The sequence below is a fragment of the Plodia interpunctella genome, chromosome Z (assembly GCF_027563975.2).
Source record: "Plodia interpunctella isolate USDA-ARS_2022_Savannah chromosome Z, ilPloInte3.2, whole genome shotgun sequence".
Classification (NCBI taxonomy): domain Eukaryota; kingdom Metazoa; phylum Arthropoda; class Insecta; order Lepidoptera; family Pyralidae; genus Plodia; species Plodia interpunctella.
This window is the reverse complement of record NC_071324.2, coordinates 11719077-11741968: the sequence shown is the minus strand read 5'-3', so window position 1 is coordinate 11741968 and position 22892 is coordinate 11719077. Positions and strand designations below refer to the sequence as shown.

Below are 22892 nucleotides of genomic sequence, written 5' to 3'. Positions count from 1 at the left end.
CTATCAGAATTTTCGACCAAACCCTTCGGGAATCGCTTTCAGGATCAAAGTACCCTATATATTAATCCAAGGTATCAGCTACCTCAATAACAAATTTCTCAAAAATTGGCCCACCCGTTTTAGCGTGAAGAAATAACAAACATACTCAAGTGGGTTATTATGAATGATACATCCTAATTCATACACGCCCACGTTCAGGATGCTCCCACATATTTCCATAAAAAACCTATTGTTCACAACATTAAGAAGGGTGTCCACAGTTCACGGAATCAAAAATCTTTATCACAAGCACGTTTCGTCGGAAAATTTAATTTTGTTTCTCTAAATCTAAATAAGCTTGAATTTAAATAATCGGTAAATTCAGTTCTGCTTGACATACGTAATTGGGTTACGTAAGATCATGATAATAAAGTTTAAGTGATTAACTTGAAATATATAAAGCCGGGTTGCACTCCGGGAGTGCCGGCAGTAGTGAAAACTTGAATATTAACGTTATGACATCTTACGAATTTTCGATCAAGATCACGTGTGCTGACGCGAGTTTAACATTTTTTACCCATTACAAAAAGTGCACAACGCCGCTAAAGAAGTTTTCACTTCAAAAAAATGTTCGGCGAAACGTGCTTTCGATGGAAATGATTCTGTAAACTGTGGACACCCCAGTGTAAGAACGTATGAACTTTACGTTTAACCTTATGTCAAACAGTTGAATCGCAGTGTTACATCATTTTTGACAACTCTACTTACACACACTTGTATGATATGATTCTTATCTACTTGTGTTGAGGTGTTTATTTCATTCATTCATTCAGTAGTCATTCGCTTTGCTTGAATCGCATCAGCTGTAAGTACATTTTTACTTAAAATACTATGATTTCAAAAGCATAGGGTCGACCTTAGAACACGTCTTACTTCTTCTTCATAGTCGTATTCCTCATGGCTGAGGGTGGTGGTCATTACATGGAATGAAACACACACAACAACTTTCTTGGCATTATTAATGGAGTGGTTTGCCATTGCCTTCTCAATTTCACACTCAAGTTAATAATAATTAACCAGTGTGCAGATTTCCTCACGATGTTTTCCTTCACCGGAAGCAAGTGGTGGTCTATGAAAACTACTATACATGAGTCAGATTATACAAACTCATGTGGCACGAGTACGATTCGAACCTGAGACCTTTCGATCCACAGGCAGGCGTCTTAACCATTACACCGCCACCGCGTAAAGTTGCATAAAACGACCGAAAAATTTTGGGGAAAATTTCTATTTCCCCAAAAATTCTAAAATTTTTCTGACTCATGTACCTATAATAGTTTTCATAGACCACCACTTGCTTCCGGTGAAGAAAAACATCGTGTGCAAACCTGCACACAGAAACCAGATCTAAAAATGATATGTTTTATTGCATTGTAATTAGTAGTAACAGTTTTGTAGACCACTGTAATACCGGCCACACTCTATCGCCGAACTCGGACAGATGCCGGCGCGAATACACAAACATTGCGCTTTTATTTACCGCAATGAAAAACCAGCAATTTATGACAAATCCGTCAAAGTTCCGCGAACATTTTCGAGCCAGCTTTAAAATGTACTTATATCTACCGTTCGACAGTCTTATCTGTTCAATGTTCTAAAAATGAAGTTTGATCGTGCCCGCTCATGGAATTAGTAGGTACTCCGGTTGTACGAAGTATTTACTGAATTCATGAGCCCGCTACATACTATCGACGACCTCAGACATATAACGACGCGACACGAATGCTAGAACATTGCGTAATTTTCTATGAAAACATTTATTTATCGTAATGAAAAATCAGCAACGCATCGCGTACATTTTTGGCGGACTATAACGCGATAATGTGTAACCGGCATCTAAATATAAAAAGATCAATGAGTGAAAACAATGAAAAGTAAAAAAAAAAAAACTTACTCAAATTAGAATGAGAATGAGTTACATTTTTTTTTAAGTTTATTCAACAACGGTATGCTTTTAGGTACTTCGAGATACCAGAAAAAAATGTCGCTGTGCTCATGAAATTATAATTTGCACCGTACCTTTGCACTCGTGTACGTTAGTGGACGACGCGCGGCCCCACGGTGCGTCGTTGTAGAAGTCCAAACATTTCCCACATTCTCTGCCGGCTGTGTTGTGTTCACACCTGTACACCAAACAATTTATCAAGAACCACTTTAGAATGCTAATATTTTTATTTTATACCATAGTGGGCATACGAACATGCAAATCGCCTGATGGTAAGCAAACACCGTAGCCCATGAACCCGATACGCGTTGCCGTTGCACTTTTTAAGAAAGCGATAGGCACTTTTCAATATTCACAAAAACCAAATCTCTCATCTCCTCGTGTTTCTGGTGGGCTGTGGCTGTGACCCAACGAGGTCAGTTTAAATATAACCTTTACAAAATTTAAGATCAGGCTGTAATTTTACAAGCGGCAGCCTGCCTGACGTCAACCCTTAAAAATACTATTATTGCTTAATCGCTGCCTTGGCCAAGTGTCCCCTCGTCACCTTCCCTCGTACGTCATCCACTGGAGGATATGGATTACAAGGCGGCACAACACGCAATGAGGAAAACAATAAGAAAAATATGGCACAAACAATTCATAACAATTTCTATATTTTCCAGTGTGTGGGTCGAGAAACCTTTTTAATTGGCTCAAATGTTTTGACAGTTACTTTTTATTATATAAAATATAACAATATATCTGATGTAGGATCTCATTTAATGTATATATACAATACAATCGCCTTTCAAAACAATTGAACAGAGGTCACGTCTAAAAACATCTACTATTCCATCGAACCACTTGATAAGCGTAAACAAATGAGGAGGAAAATATAAGTCTTAATTTTTTTTTTTTAATAACATCTGAAATAATGAGAAAGCTATAAATAGCAAAACTGAAAACAAACAAATTGGTAAAATACAAGTAATATACAGCAGCTGCCGCCCGAGGATCATCAAATTCCTTCAATTCCGTACTTTATTAATCCGAGATATCATTATTTTTACAAATCAACAACATAAAAAACATAAAAAAGAAAATTAAAAAAAAAAAAAAACAACAACAATAATTATCACTGGCCAGTTTGTTTTTCAAATGGAAACTATTGTCTCACCTGCAAGATCTACTCCTGGTGCCATCAGGCAACTCACGGGTGTCGCAGACAGAGGCGTGTCCGTTGCACTTGCATCTACCACCCACGTTGATGTCCGCGATGGCATACCAGTAGGATTGCAAGACTTGGGCATCATCGAAGATCTCGTCTCCGAAGGTGTTCAGACGCTCCAGGGAAATGCGCAGGTCTGTCGCCGTTACCCATTCCTGGATTGAAAGGTCAGTATTTGAAGACCCGCTACGAATTGAGATTGATAACTATGGCTATGGTTTGGGCATCGACAATAGAACTAATGATGAATACGTAATAAATATCGTTGTAAGCCGAACATAGTTTTTGTTGCTTCTGTATTAGATAGAGAATAGAAATGAACGAAGGGATTAGTGCGGGTTAGCATTTCACTTCTCATAATCGAATCGATTCAAAAATGAGACACAGCGAGCCAATCACATTGCGACATTGTGACGCAACGACAACCACACTTCAATGTCATTGGTCCGCTGCGTCACATTTCGAATCGATTCGTTGGTGAGAAGTGAAAATACAAGACACGTTGTTCGAATGGAAAGAGAGCAACTGCGGGGGTGGAGATCATGTGCTGACACGAGGCAGCAAGGTGATCCTTTGAGATGGAAAGACAACTTTATCAGGAACACAGGATGGGATTGGATATCGATCTCTAAAGACTATCAGAAGTGGAGAACGTTGGAAGAAGCTTTTGTTAAGAATTAGATGTAGAAGATAATTGTTGTGGAAACATGATATCTAGACAGATTAATAGAGAATTATTGTCATCGATGCAATGCGATGTCCATACATATGAAATTTTCACGTTACGTCGAAACGCGTCTGTTAAGGACAAAATATAAGAATCACAACGACGGTATACAAAACAAGTGAAACTTGAAGGAAATAATTCGTTCTCGATTTCGGTACAAGTATACTTTATCAATAGGTACCTGTAACTCTGGGCTGCTGTCGAAGGTGTACGCTGAGGGCCGGCCCTCCAGCGTGGAGAATAGCACGTTACCCCCTGACAAGGGCGAGATGTCAGAGTACTCGCTAGTGCACAGCGCTCGGGTTTCGTCGTTTATTTCCGCGGACTTCTGCTCGTTCACGCCGTAGGTGTCACGGCAGGAGGCGCTGATTTGGAAGTACAAGAAATATATACGTGGACAATCACACAGATTGTATAATAAATAGCTAGCCCCAAAGTTCGAGACTTGAATTATTATACTAACTCAACGATACTATATTTTATAACCATACATAATTTGATAAATATTCAATACTAGGTCAATTTGAAAAAGATCATTTTCCATCTAGATCTGACCGGGGTTCGAACTTCACTGCTTCAACCGTTTAACCTTCAAGGTTACCTGAAATATTGGAAGGGTTCCCAATCTCTGTCTTCGCTGGTTTTCTTGTATATGGCGAAACTATGGGGTCGCGGAGAGTAGAACACCACCTTTACGTACGTCACATCATACGCCTTTCCTGTATACAGAATATTAATATTATAAAAGGAAAATATTTGTATTTTTGTTTGTAATAGATAAACTCAACCAACTGGGCCGAATTTGATAAAATTTGGCACAGAGATAGACAAAACTTCAGGAGTGACATAGGCTACTTTTTTATTCTGATTTTACCAGACCGAAGCCGGGGCGCCGGCCCCGGCTTCGGTCTAGTAAAGTATAAAATTTGTGTCTAAAATTTGCGCTATAGTCAGATAGTGACATTCGCTAGTGTATTTGTGGCTTAATGTATAAACTTGCCCAGGTGCAGTGTGAGGTTCACCCGGTACGGGTGGTGTTGTCGGTTCTCCATCATGGTCTCCGACTGCCACCAGGTCTGATTGTTCTGCTCGTGGTGAAGGTCAGTGAGGAAGTAGCTGGAGAATTGGCCCGGCTGGCAGTAATCGCACGACCTGAATGCATTTGAAAAGATCAATTGATGTTGTTGTTGGCAACACAAGGTTATTATTTCCTTTTTTATAGGATTTTTTAAAGTTTCGAATTATTCAAACCTAAATTATTGTTAATTGAAACTTTATTGTTTTCCATTGTGGTGCGAGTCCTATATTGTAATAATAAATAAATAAATATATTAGGTCAAATCACATAGATTGAGCAAGCCCCAAAGTAAGTTCTAGACTTGTGTAATGGGATACTAATATCTATAACTATTTTATAACATATACATATATAGTTAAACATCCAAGACCCGGGCCAATCAGAAAAAGATCATTTTCCGTCATGACCCGACCGGGGATCGAACCCGGTACCTCTCGGTTCAGAGGCAAGCTCTGCGCCACCGAGGTCAAATATATGCGATGTGATAAAGCGGTAAATATACATCATAATTAAACAATCAAAGTCATTTTTAGAGTTTCGTAAACCTCAAAATACGTCGCAGTCTATCCAATTGTTCACCTATCCTCCTGTCCGGCTGTCTGTCTGTCCGCCTGTCTGTCTGTCCGCCTGGCCGCCTGTCCGTCTGTCCGTCAGTCCGTCTGTCCATATATGAATAAGTATGTTATTTCCGTCAAATACATCTATCCACGTACCTGGTCGAAGTTCCAGCCGAAGTTTGAATGCAGTACATCTTGGGACCGTTTTCACCACAGGTGTTGGTTGCTTCCATTTGTACCATGAAAGCAGCGTTCTCGAACTCCGGGATGCATCGCTAGTGAAGGAAAAACAAGTAAATATAAGTATAATTGTAGTTAGTACTTAACTAGTATGTTATATTTATATACGTTACAGAACGCTACAGAATCTAGAATTTTTACACTCTATTATAGTACTCGTAAATTAGAATATTTTAAAATATATCGCAAAATATATTGCACTTATATAAAAATTTCAAATTTATAACTTTTTACATCAATACCTATTTCATTTTGTTTTGAAATTTTGTCAAAAAAAAAATTTTTTTTCGCGTAATTTTTCAATTGAATTGAGCAAAAACATTTGTATATGACAAATGTTTTTGCTCAATTCAATGTTTCAATTTCAAAAAACAATGATGTGTCTATATTTTGGTCAAAATGGTTAGACAACAATTGAACCCAGTGGTATTTATATGTATTTATGCTATTTTATAATCAATTATTTCAATAATTTCTGAGAAAAGTAGGAGTGAAGGTCGAACAGACAGACACACGTGAGTGTTTTGATAAGGATTCCGTTTTTGAGATATAAATTTTTGGAAACTTGCAAAAGAACCACTCTTACTCAATCGGTTTTATAGGATGTTATTGCTTTAAGCTACGAAATCGCAGTGCGTTTTGTCGCACGCGCACGCGCATCAGTGTGAACGTCCTGCGTTCTAAAAATAGCGCACTATTTGTGAACACCACCATCTGTGCGCTGGCGCACGAAACCGCCTTCCGTATGCCGTGATATCATGTCCAATTAAATTATCTAAACATTGTGACGTTTTACAAAATATCGTATTATGCTCATTTATAATAATCTAGCAACCCGTCCCGGCTTTGTTCGGGTAAAATCATAACAAAATATACGCCTAAACCTTCCTCAGGAAACACACTATCTTTATGTAAAAACCGTACAAAAATTCCGTCCGGTAGTTTTCGAGTATGTCGCGTTCATACAGGATAGACGCGACTGGGGCGAAGCTTGTAATATATGAACATTTTGTTTCGTAGACTGCTGTAACGTTCACATTGAAATTGGGTATAATGAGAGTATGCAGTTGGTATTGTATATTCCTACAGCGATTTGTTCACACGGCAGCGATTTTTTATCGCAAATGTTTTTCTATCGCATTTTGGACGCTGTCCATTGGACGGAAGGTTGAATCTCGAATGCCACATATATGTCGAAAGTCGTTTCGCTAGTCATTTACAAGTGGGAGCGGCCAACTAATGCCATAAAAGATTCAGAATACTAAAGCAGAATTGATCTTAGCAGATACTATTTGCAATTGCGACACATTTACTTGTAAAACATATACGTGATTTGTGATCTTCAAGTGTCTGAAAGTAACATATGGTGGCGGCGTCGTGGATCGGGTCGGGAGGTTCCCTCTATTGTGGTTGAGCTTCGCGATGGCTGACTCACGCGTCAACTCGTGAACGGGTGCTGCCGGGGGGGAACTAGTCAGCTCGATCTTTTATTAAAAGTTTTATTTTTGTTTGGTTAATTATACATATATATATTTTTTTCCTTTCATCAGCACTTGATCACAATCATAATATGTTTCAGTACCTTTTGACCATGTACTTTATTGTGTACTTTCATTGTTATTGTACTGATAAAAAATTATACATAAATTTAAAAAATGGTAAGCCCTTCTAGCATAATATGGACCAACACTGTTTGAATGAGTATCTTTCGGCATTTATTGAAATGCTAGTAGTTTGTAGCTTTGGTAAACATCATTTAATTTAGAATATGACGTGAAAAACTGCCTGTGAAGGCCTAATTTCTGAATAAATGATTTGATTTGATTTGATTTTTATTTTGACACAACTGTGGACTTTCTATTGAACGACTGGCATAAAACAAAACACTTAAGTGTTTTGATGTTGTCAAAGATGATACGCATGCCAATGGCTGCTGAGAGAGAGAGAGAGAGAGAGAAAGAGAAAGGGAGACTAAAGTTGGCATCTGACTGAGTACGGCGATAGTGTGGAACCGGCAATACTAACACCGCATCGAGGTCATAGATTAATGATGTAATGAATGTAATTTTTTGACAAGCGTATACGAAGCGCGAATGTTGCTCCTGAAGTATGTACCACCTTTTAAAAATTTATCGTATTTAGGTACCTTACTTATTTGTAAACATTATTTGTTTTCCAACTAGTCAAATCAGATACATTATTCTATAATGCCAAATCAGAAATATATGTATTTGGAGCTTGTATGTCATTGACATTCTGTGACGTCACAATTTGAGAGTTATATACAGCATTCCCATGGAATTAGTAGGTACTCCGAACTACATACTATCCACGGGCACTCCTAATACACTTTAATCTGAACAAAACAAGTTAATTTGTTAAAAAAGACCCCGACTTTACAATATTCACCTTGCAACAACTTTTGAACGGCTATACCGATTTTGAGATCAAACATATCTAAGAGCCAAGCATATTAATTAGCTATCCAATAAATAATACCGCGTTCAAATCGGTTCACCCGTTGTTGACCTAGGGTGCCACGTACGCAGACAGACACACTTACTGGTCAAACTTATGACTTATATATTTTTGCGTCGGGGGTTAAAAATAGCAAATCGCGCAAATGAATAAAAAATGATGAATTGAAGTGACACGAAATTATCGTGTTTGATTATTAAAATTAATTGGCTAAACAGCCAATTACAAATTAAGGTAAGTAAATTTGTAATTGGCTGTTTAGCCAATTAAATGGTTCAGATAAGTATTTAATCCCGTGTTATCGATTAATGGAGATACAATACAAACAATTAAGCCGATTAAGACTAATAATTCTTAAATTTTCATAAAACTTCTGTAGTTATCTCGTCTTATTTTCATGAAAAGCTTTCGACAACTTAAGTACTGGGGTATTATTTAATCTGTGACTTAAGTATATGTTACTGCACGTTAGTTTTATAACGCAATCGTGCATTGTTACTTTGATATCGCGCAACCATCCAAGAATTCAGATCAATAAGCCGAATAGAAATGCAATTAATATTATTTGAAATGAAAAATCTTTAGTTCTGATGCAAAAAACCATATAACACAGCCATATTACCGCGATTAAAGGAAAACACAACTTGAGATTTAATAGACAACAATCGCATTCCCAAAGAGGTTGGTGTCGTAATGGCGGCCAGTCTTAAAATTACGGTCGAATTTTGGTTTCAACGTTTATTATTACGCGGTCCCGCGTGTGGGCACCAATCTGAGAGAACACACCCAAATTAATGAAAACTCTTCCTGTTTACCTCTTCCTCCTACGTCCCATTCAGTACGGTTAGCAGTGTCACAGCCGATACGAATGTCGTGATATTTTCGTTACTTGTTTTGCATACCGTACTGCGGTACAATATGTAAAACCTGCAAGCAAAAAATGTGAGTTGCACCGTCAAGATTGACGTTGATTTTAACGGGCGCGCCGCTGACATTTAGACAGATTGGCATACTTTTGCGTTTTTCTGCACAAATTAAAGTGAACGTCAAAGTTGCAACGGTGCAACCCACCCTTAGACGTGACTCCGTGACAAATTATTATCATACCCATTTACAAGAATCGTATTGAAAATATTATATCAATTATTGAATTTCTTTGAATTCCTCTACGCGCCTTAATTTTTTTTATTTCTATGGTCGCTACTGTATGACTCAGCTTCCAGGGAATGTGTTTGAGCCATCTTATCGGATGAAATCGGGGTTGTGTTGTGGTTTCGTATAAACTTAACTAACTGTTCTCAGAAGTAAGATGGTCCACAATCAGTTAGACCATAGGCCGCGTTCATATTTCTGAGGGCTTACTGCGTGTTAGCATTTATTTCTCACCATCGAATCGATTCGAAGTGAGATGCAGCGAACCAATCACATTGCAGTGTGCTTGTCATTGTCATAATGGCGCGTCAGTCTGTCTGTCACGCTTGCACTAGTAAACTGCTAGGGTAAATTCAGAATAAATTTTAATATAAATAAATATATTAGGACAAGTCACACAATATAAACAATATACTTAGCAAGAACTTTAAAAAGTGTATGAAAGTATAGAGCCATTTTACTTTGAAGTGATGGTAGTGTAATGGTTAAGACGCCTGTGGATCGAAAGGTCCCAAGTTCGTTCCTATCCTATTCGTGCCACATGAGTTTTTATACCAATTTAACTCGTGTATGGTAATTTTTATCGACCACCACTTGCTTCCAGTAAAGGAAATCCTCGTGAGGAAACCTGCGCACTGGTTGATTATTAACTCGTATATAAAATGGAGAAGGCAATGGCAAACCACTCCAACAAAGTTCTTGTGTGTGTTTCATTCCACGTAACGACAACGAGAGAGATGTATTATCTCTGAAATTCGCCAGAGGAATGCTCAGGAAACGTAAAAGTTACGTTTACTTTCATCTCTGCATGTTTCCTGTACCGTTCGGGATTGTGAAGTCGCGAAGCCGGCGGGGTCATTGTAAAAAAAAATCTTAAAATTTTGAAGATTCGGACGTGGTTTTACAACCGGCCACCTACGTGGGCCCCCCTTGGGAATGCTATGGTTGCTAATCAGTAGCCTAGTACGATATCCACGGCAGGATATAGAGTGGTCCTATTCTATGGCGGAATCACACACACAAAAATAAATATTTAATGAGCACATCAATATTTTGGCAATTTATTACCGATTTCTGTGTTGTATTCATGTTAATTGCAAATTATATATTTTATTACAATAAAAATGTCCACGTATTCGTGTGGGTGCGTGTCGTGTAGGCGTCGTCTTAATATTTCATTAAGCATTTGGAAAAAATCTTTTTTTACATTTTTCACTCTCCTACACGTTCCTTTTTAGATAGAACAAAAGCAGATTTTTCGAAACCTCCAGAGATTACGCGGAACAAGGTTAATATACCCACTTCCATTTGTAACCACCGACGCAAAAAGAGGGATGTTATAAGTTTAACGTGTCTGTCTGTATATCTATGTATGTGTCAGTGTTATCGTAGCTCCCAAACGGATGAACCGATTTTCGTTTAGGTTTTTTTTTTTTTGGGTCACAGATAATTTTATCCCGAGTGTTCTTAGTCACGTTTCATGAAAATCGATTCAGCTATTCAAAAGTTGTAGCGAAATTAATATTGAAAGACGGGGTATTTTTTATTTGTCTAACAAATAAACTTGACAATTAATTCAATGCACTGTATTATGAAAAGTATTATGTAGTGCAGACGACAATGATTGTGCTAGCATTGCCATCGGGAGTCGTCAGGGTTAGACATCTTTTTAATTCGAAATAGATGAACACACTAATAAAGCATAATTTGATTCCCATTCACAATATAGACGAGAAGGCACAGCGGAAAATATAATGGGCAAACGATCTTTACTTGAAGCTCAAAATTATCATATTTTTTATACTTATTTAAAAATGTAACATTATATAAAATCTATAAAGAGAGTAGTGACTTTCACATTGTTTTTTTTTGTAGTATATGGCTACGCTAGTGTACCTGCTGTAGGCAAATCAATAGGTGCCATGTTGCACAGTACATGACATTCATGTCATATTTTATAATGCTATAGCAGACCGATCATTCACTATGCCAGCACACTAATATTCCCATTAACTAAAATGTCATTAGTTTCTAAGTTAAATAGACATTGTTAAGTTTGGGTATCAAATTAACTCGCACACTTTGGTAGTCCGGTTGTAGTATTGAACCAAAATACTGTTTCCAATCATGCAACAAGCAAATTAAAAAAACAATATGTCACTGCGGCAACATATTGCTACAAAATATGCTATTTGCATTCTATTTAATCTTGATTCTGGTCACTAAAAGAAAAAAAATAAAAATTTAAAAAGCGAAGCCATTTGAAATAATTGTGGTTCGTTATTTCGACAACATATTTTAGGGTCCTGGATCCCAGTGTAACTGCACCAGGATCGATGCGGCGCGACAGTCTCCCTCGCCGATATCGTATCTATAGCATATTCTATAGCTAACTTCATTGGCTAGGCCCACAGAGTCGAAATATACATAATATAATTCACTCGTCATGATTGACTTGAGATTGGTTGTGAGAGGTAGGTTTGTTATTAAATTCATAGTTAGATTTTAAATAATTAAAAGAAAATCAAATACCCTTATGAAATTTGGTACACGGGTGGAATTAAAAATAGCTTATTGGGTATTTTTAACCCAATTAAACGTGTACGAAGCCATAAGGCGAAGCTCGTAGGAAGTACTATTCATTCCAAAAATAGGTATTTTCCGGGAGCGAATCCATACTGATATTATAAATGCAAAAGTCTGTCTATCTATATGTCTGTCTGTTCCGTTTTCACGGTTTAACCGCTGGACCAATCAAATTTTGTTGAAATTTAGTATGCATGTAGTTAAAGTCCTCCGTTTAAACATAGTCTACTTTGTTTTCCAAAAATCAACCCACAAATTACTTTAACGGAGGGTGAAAGTAAGAAAATCGTCTATTCCTTTATTCCGTTTTCCTTTTGCTTTCGCAGATAAATTCACGCGGGCGAAGCCGCGGGCAAGAGCTAGTTCTTTACAAATTTAGAACTCACACGACGATAAAGACAACAATAAATATAACAAGGAAATCTCAATCAGTTAGGTCCAAATTAATTTCGAAATATATATATATGAAGAATAGGTTTCACAGTAGAAAAAGTTTGAAACAAATATACAAAAAAATACTTTATTTTATTATTTCGTAAAAAGTTTACCTATACGCCATCCGATCCCATAAAACTGCATTGCCATCCATTACGTAAATCCCATATCTCCCTATCTGAAAGCCAATTACTGCTTGCTAGTTCGATGGACACGTGAAACTCGAATAAAATATTGCAATTAACGAACCCCACCTAGGACACCCCGCCTGGGTAGGACCCTAAATTAGTGTTCACCCTATCATATACCTAGATACTTATTTCCAAATGTAAGCGCTGTTTGAAACCCTGTCGCCGCCGACGCGATCAGTATGTATTGCTTCATATAGTCACATAGAAGGGGAACGGACGCCACGCTACACGCCCGACGCTGCAAAACTTTTTCGTTTTTCAATGGTGCACCAGACGTTTCCGCTAACTATATCGCCTGTAGCTATGGTTTTGGCGTTTTGACGCGACGAATCGATCGACTGCAGTCTGGGACCTTTGATGCTACCGGTTTTATTAAATGAATGAGTTTGGCACTGTTTAAGCTTAAAGGGGGCTATAATGAATTGAATCGCATATGGGAGAAGCAGATGTATGTACAATAACATTGTTACTGACCAGCGTTTCAATGTCAACTTCTAAAGTGATGATTGTGACTTTTGAATGGTATTCTGTTGAAAGTAAGCACTAAGTTGATAGCCCGGTTCGTTTACTGGATTGGTGGGTGAACGGGTAATTCTCGATTCCACATCTACTCCACTGCAATGCAGCGTGTTTGAGATGAACCAACATTGGAAAAAGTATAATTAAGTTGTTTTAATTAGAAGCTATGAAATTATTTACTTGTCTAAGTTTTATGTTGAATTATATTATATTCGACACAAATCACGACAACCTCGGTGGCGCAGTGGTAAGGTTCTTGCCACTGAACCGAGAGGTCCCGGGTTCGATCCCCGGTCGGGTCATGATGGAAAATGATCTTTTTCTGATTGGCCCGGGTCTTGGATGTTTATTTATATATGTATTTATTATAAAATATAGTATCGTTGAGTTAGTATCCCATAACACAGTCTCGAACTTACTTTGGGACTAGCTCAATCTGTGTGATTTGTCCCAATATATTTATTTATTTATTTATTTATTTATCACGGACTCAGTATTTGTTATAAAGAATTATTTAAAGTTGATTATAGAATTTATAGGATAAAAATTCGTAGCGATATAGATTTAAAATTCAGACTCGAATATCTCTTAAAGTAATAACAAAACTGATAATGGAATGAAACAAAACGTCTGAATTTTTTAAAGTCCATCGGTTAGGCCATGAGTTTCCATTCGTGTAAGAGCGAAAGCTTCAAAGCTCCGCGCCGCACAGACCGTGACGAGACGGGCTTTTTGAAGCTTACCTCGTGTTTTGTTTCTTAAAACTGCTTGCATTGTGCAAACAGCATTTTTAAAATTTTGTAAGCTCTTTTCTGATCCCTGCAATGTAGTTCTGTTATGTTATTTTTTTTTAAATAGTTGAGTATGTCATGTTGAGTTTTTTTTTAAGGACAATGTCTGGAGTTGATTGATTCCAAAAATAATTGTACAATTATTTAGTTTTAAACAAATCATATTAAAAAAAATGTCTTAATTTTCCCAATTATTATCCTACTAACTTTCATTATTAAACTATAAATATATATTTTATTTAATCAAATAATATTGAAAGTGCCTTAAATGCCAGCACAGGTAGCGGACATTTTTACATCTAGAATGGGAGACGTAGAGGAAGTGTGATTATGATGTAATTACGCCATCTTTGTTTGATATCATGACCTATATTGTCCAAGAATAAGAAGCAACGAATATGTTCATGGATTACGTTTTAAGAGATTTTTGTAACAACGTAAAAATGCTAGCAATATGTATTTATACGTAAAATTCGCTGCTATTGGGGGAATTCTTTGGCAGCGCATATCTAGCTTCATTTAGGTCAAGAGATCGCCAATAAATGTGCTATATAAATTAGCTACTAGTCAGTATTTAATTATCTGTCAATAAACACTATTTCGGTAGACAATTCAAGGTTTTTTATTCACAATCAATGATAATTTCACATAGTGTAAGAACTATCACCATTTCCTACAGACTATTGTCGATTCTTCTTTATAGTCGTATTCCTCATGGCTGAGGGTCGTGGTTACGTGATTACGTGGAATGAAACACACACAACTACTTTCTTGGGAGTGGTTTGCCATTGTCTTCTCCATTTCACACACAAGTTATTAAGAATCAACAGGTTTCCTCACGATAATTTCCTTCACCGGAAGCAAGTGGTGGTCGATGAAAACTACTATACATGAGTCAGATTGGTATACAAACTCATGTGGCACGAGTAGGATTCGAACCTGGGACCTTTCGATCCACAGGCGTTTTAATCATTACACCACCACCGTTATTGTCGATTGCTGTGGGGAAAACGGTGGTACAATCAACAGCACATAAAGTTACCCTGCATAAACCTCTATGGCGCGGTAATAGCGGCGATTTTTGCAATGATTTTCGGTAGGTTAATGAGCTGTTGACTGTACCAAGGGGTTGATTTCGTATAAAGTCATTATCATAGCCATTTCAATTTCCCCATAGTTAGAGCACCGGTTTTCTTTATTAATGGACCAGATGTTGCCCCAGGCTTCGCTCCCGTGGGAATTTTGAGAGAAAATATAGCAATCTTAGATTATGTACCTTTCTAATGGTGAAGGAATTGTTAAAATCGGTTCAGTAGTTTCGGAGATTACACGCCTCAAACTATCAAACGCTTACCTCTTTATAATATTAGTATGGATAAGGTGGTAGGACATGATAAGTGTAACGACAGCAAATACAGCACACATTGTCACAGGTCGAGCGCGTAAACCATCGCGCCACAAGGCTCTCATTAGAATAGTAAGTAGTGCTTTAATTAGCTAAGTGCTTTTTGTCATCAGTAGCTCAGCTCAGCTCTCAGCTATAAAGGATTAATTTGCTCGTTCGTATTGACAATAATAAACTTCGCACAGATTTAAAGAAATCGCTTGTTTCATCCAAATGTGGGAATTAGTTTATAAGTTTTTTGTTGGGTAATCAAAGATAAAGTGAGTTTTGATGTACTTTATTTTAAAGACTTAAGTGTGTACTTTAAAATAGTTTTTTTGTTATTAGTAGAATTTTCTTCTAATTTTATATTATGTCCCTTGCATTGATAATATGAATACTTAAACTTGTATAACTTGTCACATTTTCAAAAGATCCAATCAAATTTGTTATTAAAAAAATTACCGTAACTATAATCACGTTTTTCCTAATAATACTAGACTAGCGCCGGTTGTTGAATCTGAAACCGACTCTGTTCATGGCCGCCGGCACAAAAAAAACTCTCAAAAAATTTTACCAATTTTTTTAAATCTTTTTTTTTTATTGTGGAGTGAAGAGAACTTGATATTTAAATTGATTTTGTGTAATCCAATCGGATAGTAATTTGTTTGTTTCGTTTCATTGAACGGCCTAAGCCCTAAGCAATATGATCCGTTCGAAAGCAATTAGCTCCTCTAATCCATTAGACAGCCTATTGGCTTTAATTTAGGCTTTAATTATTAATTAGCCAAGAAAATCGTTTATTGTTTAAGCCAAGAAAGTGTACCACGAAACGTAAAAGACGCAGCACGTCACAGCGTGGACGCCAAGACGACGCTCGGACGTTAGTATACTTGTTGTTTTTTGAAATCGGTTCGGAGATTAGGTAGTTACATACAAACTCACAAACGCTTACCTCTTTATAATAATAGTAAAGAGTATAGATTTCAACCGAGACGATCGACAGAATATGTAACTTAGTGCTTATATTATATTAGTAGTAGCGAAGCTCGAAGCAATGATTACGCAGAAATTAATGCTACAGGCCGATATTTGAGTCGTAGTTGAGTTACGTCATCACGTCACAGACATACATACCGGCTAGATAAGACATTGACCATCGTATAAAGTCCATGCCATGAAAGTCCCTCAGGCGTGTCGCTACTGTCGCAGCAAATAAAGCGGGCTATCAGCTGCAATTGATAGTTCCTCATTTTGCCACGCCCTTCCATTCGTGGCATGGTCTCTACTGTCAACTTTACAAAATGACCACCGCTCGCAATATGCCTACTTCGCGCAATGGCAAGTTATCAAAACAAAAACTTCGCATATTGCTTATTTGACATTTTAATAAAAATAATTAATTATGTGATTTTAATAAATTCATTAAAACCACACATATTTCAGGTACCTAATAGGTACAAGAGAGTACCGCATATATATATTATGACGCCAAAGGGTTATGAAATTTATATTGTGTAAATTTTGTAAAATTTAAATATTGGGAATGAATGAATACAAAAGAAGATAACATTTGTTAAAATGTAACTTTTAATAAAACGTGATAATAATATATTTTTAAATTTAATATACATAATATATTTTGTTTATTATGTCAACTTTTTTCTCTGACTTGATCGATTTTAAAACGATATCGATAATATTACGTATTTTATTTTTGTAAATTCTTTGTTTTTATACGAATTTTTATGTTGATTTTACATTGCCATCTTTTATTATTTTATTCGGTTGTTATTTTTAATTAGTTTTAATTTTAGCTTTTTTATTTACTTGTAGTTTAATGTAAAGAAATTATTTTCGTAAGCTTTATTAAAAATATGAGGTAAAGATTTTATACACGATAAAATTACAAAAGAGAGAGAACTTGTAAGCATCTGTTTGTCATTTTATAAACTTTTATTGTCTTTTAGTTTTTATATATTTGTTTTTTATTCTGTTTTATTTAAAGAGGAGCTATATTTTATATTCAAAGTAACGCTTACTTAGATCATGCTTTATTATTTCCATTCTGACATTGATTGGATCGCATCGTTATGTTTTGGTATCTTCTATTTAATGTGGGCGATGCGCTCTCTATTCAGATGTATATCTGTGATCTGTGACTTATTAGCTTTGTCATATCATCAGAAATTTAATGCAATAGTTATTATATTATATTTATTTTTATTCTTTTTATTTACACTTTTATAAACCATATTTTATTCCGATTTTAGACAAATAAAAATAAAACTAACTCTACTTTATTGCCGGTTAGTGTAGTAGGACATACAACACTAACCGGCACACCTGTATAGACTCCCATATTGGCTCAGTTTTTTTAATTTTATTTATATAAACATAATTTATTCGTGTGAATAAGTTGTAGGCAGCATAAATAACTTATGACGTCATAATTATGATAAATTGTCCAATGAAGTACCAGTACCTATTTATGTACATCAATCGTCAAAGCTCACGCCGAAATTGAGTTTACAATAAACTTAACGATAAAAAAAATGCAATTCACATTGTAAAAAAAAAAATAATACCTATAAGTCAAGACATAATTATATGCAAAGGCATAAAAAACACATCAAATTTATATCGTCTCGCTGTAGAGGTCCATACCGTAAAAAAAAACAACAAAAAGTTCTTAATTTTATAATTAAACTAATAAGGCGAAAGTTAAAACTTAACATCATAAATAAATTGAGACATGAAAAATACATCAATGAGGCGGACGAACAAAGTGTATAGAAGTATCAGACAACGGATATACCGATAGTGTGTTCCGTTTGTTTCTGATAACAATACCAACAGAGCAAGAGTTAATGGACTCATTTACTGACTTACACAACTAGCTGATAACCTCTCAACTGCCAAATACATAGTTACTAACCGTTAAACTTACAGATAAATAGGTCGTTGAGCTGTAAATCGCATTTCAAACGAATAAAATATCGAGGAAGTATTTTAGTGTCCGGCGGCGCGCAGAAGTTGTTCCGTGCAAGCCATACTTGTGAACTTCGTTGAAAGTCAAAAAGTTTTGTATCGCTTACCTGAGGTCTGCCGTCGCTTGCGTAACACGAGGCAAGTTTTTGAGGTCCTATACGGGGGGTGTGATAATAGTCTTGTCCTTGTACAGTTTGTATTAAAGTCAGTAGGGATAGTATTAGTAACTGGGCCATACTGAGCCCGCGCGTGAACCACGGCATTGCGCTCGATTGCCGGCAGACGACTGACGCTGGGAGCCGCTTCACATCGAGGGGGCAAAGATTATACGCGCAGCCTGTCCGCGCCTGTCTGGCTGTCTCCACGAGGACACATATAAAGCATAGTACATCACCTCATTGGGGGATGCACTTGTGTGCGGTCCAGTCAAAGAGCACCCTTTGATTTTTTTTTTAATGTCGATATTTCAAAGAACTTCCGACGAGATTATGAAACGCATTTTTCTAAATACGAATTGTTATTAGTGAAATGTTTTTGCCGCAAATGGATGACTTATTTTCTTTTCAACGACGCGATTATTTATTTTATTATTCCCTTATTGCTTGAAGCTATGTAATTATATTTCTTAATTACCGCAAACATTAATTAATTTATTTTCATAGCTTCATATTATGTATGTGATTTAATTGTACTAGATTGCAAGTGAATTAATTTAGAACCCATATTAGATTTAGTATGTAAGGGGTGATATTTTCAAACTCGTAAAACTATCGAAACGGATGATAAATTAAAAATGCTGCTATTTCCCTAGTTCTGCATCTCTGTTTGATGTCATGGCTGGCACATCGTTTCTTCGCCTAGTTTGTTCTTTGTCATCTCGTCAGCCGGCGTGGTTGCTTCATCTCCGGGCCCTTTTTTGTGTACAAACCAGAAAAGGCGCCCTTTGTTTCCGAGCCACTCCATGCGCGGCCCTTCGTAGAAAACACAGCTATGTGACAGTCAGGTAGTTGTTTTAGCATATTACTATCTGACTAACAATATTTTATTACTATGTGACTATGGTTTTCTTTATTTGTAATATATTTTTGTACAACATATGTAATATACAATATATTCACGGTTTAGATATCAATTTGTTTTATAAATACACTATTTTATTGCAAGGATTAGAGTTAAATAAATAAAATTAAGTAATCTTTATTCAATCAATTAGATGCATAATAATTACAATAGGTAGTCATACAAATAATTAATTGTTATATTTATCTGTTTCAAATTGTATAACATTGAGTGCCAATATAAAGAAACGTATACCAAACACTCGATTTGTTTTCACAGAATAAATCAACCATTCGCAATCTAATTCGCACACGAAATTAAATTGGTAAAGGTGCGATTTGAGAATAGTTCGCCAAAGTTCCGAACATTTGCAATCGCGCACCTGTCTAGCCCACGAGACTTTGTCTCCACAGTATTACTATTAGCTAGGGTTGTCGATATTTTGACATCTTAATTATATTTTCATATTTTAACACATTCGTCCCTATTATCAGTACTATCTCAATTGAATGACGAGCAAAACACTCATTCAAAACGCTGAACGTGGTGTGTTGTTTGGCGACTGGGACCGCATAAACTGGGACCGCGGTCCCAGTCTATACTTGAGAATGTTTTCTTTGTCACAATATACCCAGATCAAAACACAATGGCAATCGTTCAATCAAAAATTTCGAAAAGCAATACTATCGTGTTTTGCGTCTTATATAGATTGGTTCATTTACATCTGCTCAGTTTATTTGTATCCATATTATATTTATATATCCTTAAAAGCAACTCAAAACTTATTCTTTCATGATTTCCAAATTATATCACAAATATCAAATTGTCCTTAAAAATCCAAAAAAACCAATTCAAAATTCAATTAACGCTTCAGGTTTTTTTTTTAAAGAAACGAAAATCCTTCCAGGTATTAGTAACAGGCACATGCAACAAATATATAAAAATATACTTAATTAAGGATGGTAGCGTTTGGCAGCCCTAATGCACGGATTTTCCGTCTCGCTCGCTCCGAGCCTAGACACGCGCTAGGGCTCCCCTGGCGGCCCGGGCACGGCCTAGTGCGCCGGTCCGGTCTGGGAGCCCTGACATGCAGATATGCACCTGTATGAACACTATTGATTGAGCTTGTACGCGTCTGGGAGGCTGCGTTTAAAATTTGAACAAAGATTGTGCGTTAAGCGATATTTCGATTCAGACGGCCAGGTTTTACGACAAGATTAGAACTTCTTAATTATTGGAATGCCTTTATGATAATCGGTTATTTGATAAATTATAAATAATAATACATATATAGGTACTATATATTTATAACTATATAATAAAATAAATAATAAATATTCATATTATTTATACGCCAACTAAGTGTTACAATGATCTTAAAGTAATTACAATTAGTGCTTATAACTTAGTCAACTTTTACAGGTATTGCAAATTTCGGCGCCTACCTGTATTATGATATTAATAGACATTCACATCTACGAGTATAATAATTATATCGATATTTAAATAATTAAACATAATAAAGAAATATTACTTTAATTAATCATTTTTATTAACAGGTAATTTACCTACTATTTTTTTGTTCTCTTAATGAGAAAAAAAATGTAAACTTACTTAAGATTCTCTACTTAAGTAAGTTTACATTTTTTTTATATACTAATAAATAAAATCACTAATAAATTATTTTGACTCCAAAAATCGTGACTTCATTGCACATCATTGTAATATAAGCTCCATATATTTTGTGTTTTTGGATTTACTTTATTCATTTCACACAAGAAAGACAGTTTACGTCGCTCTTGTTTTAGTTTTATCTGATGAATTAAGTTTTAAAATTTAATATCGCAAGTTCATCCTTTTCCTCTGCACAAACACTTAAACACCCTTCTCTGTGTCTAGACGGTTGTTTGACCGGGTGTCTTGGGTAAACGAGTGAACGCTGCACGACGCGATACAATTCTCTGAGTAAGATGTAAATCCCACTTCGATTCATCGACTAACTCTCTTTACATTGTCGTATTTCCTCATGGCTAAGGGTCGTGGTCATTATTTGGAATGAAACAACAACTTTCTTGGCACTATTAATGGAGTGGTTTGCCATTGCCTTCTTCATTTCACACACAAGTTAACAATCAACCAGGTATGCAGGACTGTCCCGATGTTTTCCTTCACCGGAAGCTGACGGTGGTCGATGAGAACTACTATAATAAGTCAGATTGGTGTAAAAGTGCGGGCACTAGATTTTGATTCTGTTCATTGGTAGGTATTTCCTAGTTTAAAGCCTACCCTACTATGTTTAAAATTTGTGGAACAAAATATTTTTTTTATTTACTTTTTATGATTTTATCTGTCGCTCACCTAGGACACCAAGATTGAAGGTACTTCATTCGCGTTATTTTTGTTGTAGAGTAAGTTGCAGAGCGATGTTAGAAACTTTATGATAAGAGCGGAATACCGGAAATAGCTATTAATTAAATAATTAAACAAAAACCCTCAATTTTTGATGGTACCGACCCAGACTTAAGAAGGGATAAAATAGTGTACTGTGTTATATTCTGAGTACAATTAGTGTAGATTGTGTACTAATTTTTAAAGTATTGACTTCATATCTCTGGCCACAGAAAGTATGAGCTCACTCTTGACTATAATTACAAACCGGTCCGTGACGACATGCGTGTGACGTGGTCTTCACAGATGGCCATCGTAATATTCAAATGCTTAGACCATATTTTTCTGTAGTCGTTATTTTATTTTTAAATGCAGTACTCCCAAAGTTGCATAAATTGGTTTTAACCGAATTAATTATCTCGAAGGTGAAAAAAAATTTGCTGTGTACCTAAGCTTAATTTCTGAAAAAATTCTTTGTGCTTGACTAAAAAACGAGTTATTTTAGAAAGAAACACGATTTTATGCGTGCCTTTATCAGAGCGTCTAGCGTCTCTCCTGAACGGATCCAATTCACATTTCAATGAACTTGGCGATTGTGTTCGGAACAAACCGGGTACCTACACACTTTTCTATTCATTTTGCATTGCACAAACATCTCTTGTGTTGTTCCGGTTCAGCGGATTAAATAAAATACAATTTGTAATATCTGCAATACTGGAAACTAGACAAAGACAAAGTTGGTATACTTAGTTGTGTCTTCGTGACTGGTTTCTATGTCCGTTCCGTTTCATTTACATAGATACGCGATATCAATACTCTTTTCTATAGTTCTATTATGTGAGGCCGCGGAGGTCGAGTTTAGCTAAAAAACAACCTTGAAATTTTCAAGATTCGGCGTTATTTTTACAACAGTCTACCAGCCTGACGTCAACCGTACTCGGGAATTTAATACTATACTTTAAGACATGTCAGTTATAACTTAAGTCAGATTTATTTACTCATTCGTGAGTAGCGTAATGTGTGCACGGATGTTCCGGGTCCGATCCACTGCCAATATTAAAAATAATATATGTCACATTGACCTATGTTTTTGATGTCTATCAATATGTTGTATACGTTATT

The 22892-nt window shown here is 36.1% G+C and overlaps 1 protein-coding gene across 1 annotated transcript in view; it reads right to left on the bottom strand.

Annotated features, from left to right (window-relative positions):
* The window catches only part of LanB2 (Laminin B2), a 42824-nt gene extending 24151 nt beyond the window's left edge, over nt 1–18673 (bottom strand). Inside the window, exons 1-7 of the mRNA XM_053767696.2 lie at nt 18431–18673; nt 5713–5831; nt 4922–5073; nt 4523–4640; nt 4103–4286; nt 3144–3349; nt 2059–2162 (exon numbers count right to left, since the gene is read on the bottom strand). Of these exons, the coding sequence (XP_053623671.1) occupies nt 2059–2162; nt 3144–3349; nt 4103–4286; nt 4523–4640; nt 4922–5073; nt 5713–5831; nt 18431–18586 (1039 nt within the window). The 5' untranslated portion in view covers nt 18587–18673. The remainder of the gene's footprint in view (nt 1–2058; nt 2163–3143; nt 3350–4102; nt 4287–4522; nt 4641–4921; nt 5074–5712; nt 5832–18430) is intronic.
* Nucleotides 18674–22892: the final 4219 nt, after the last annotated feature.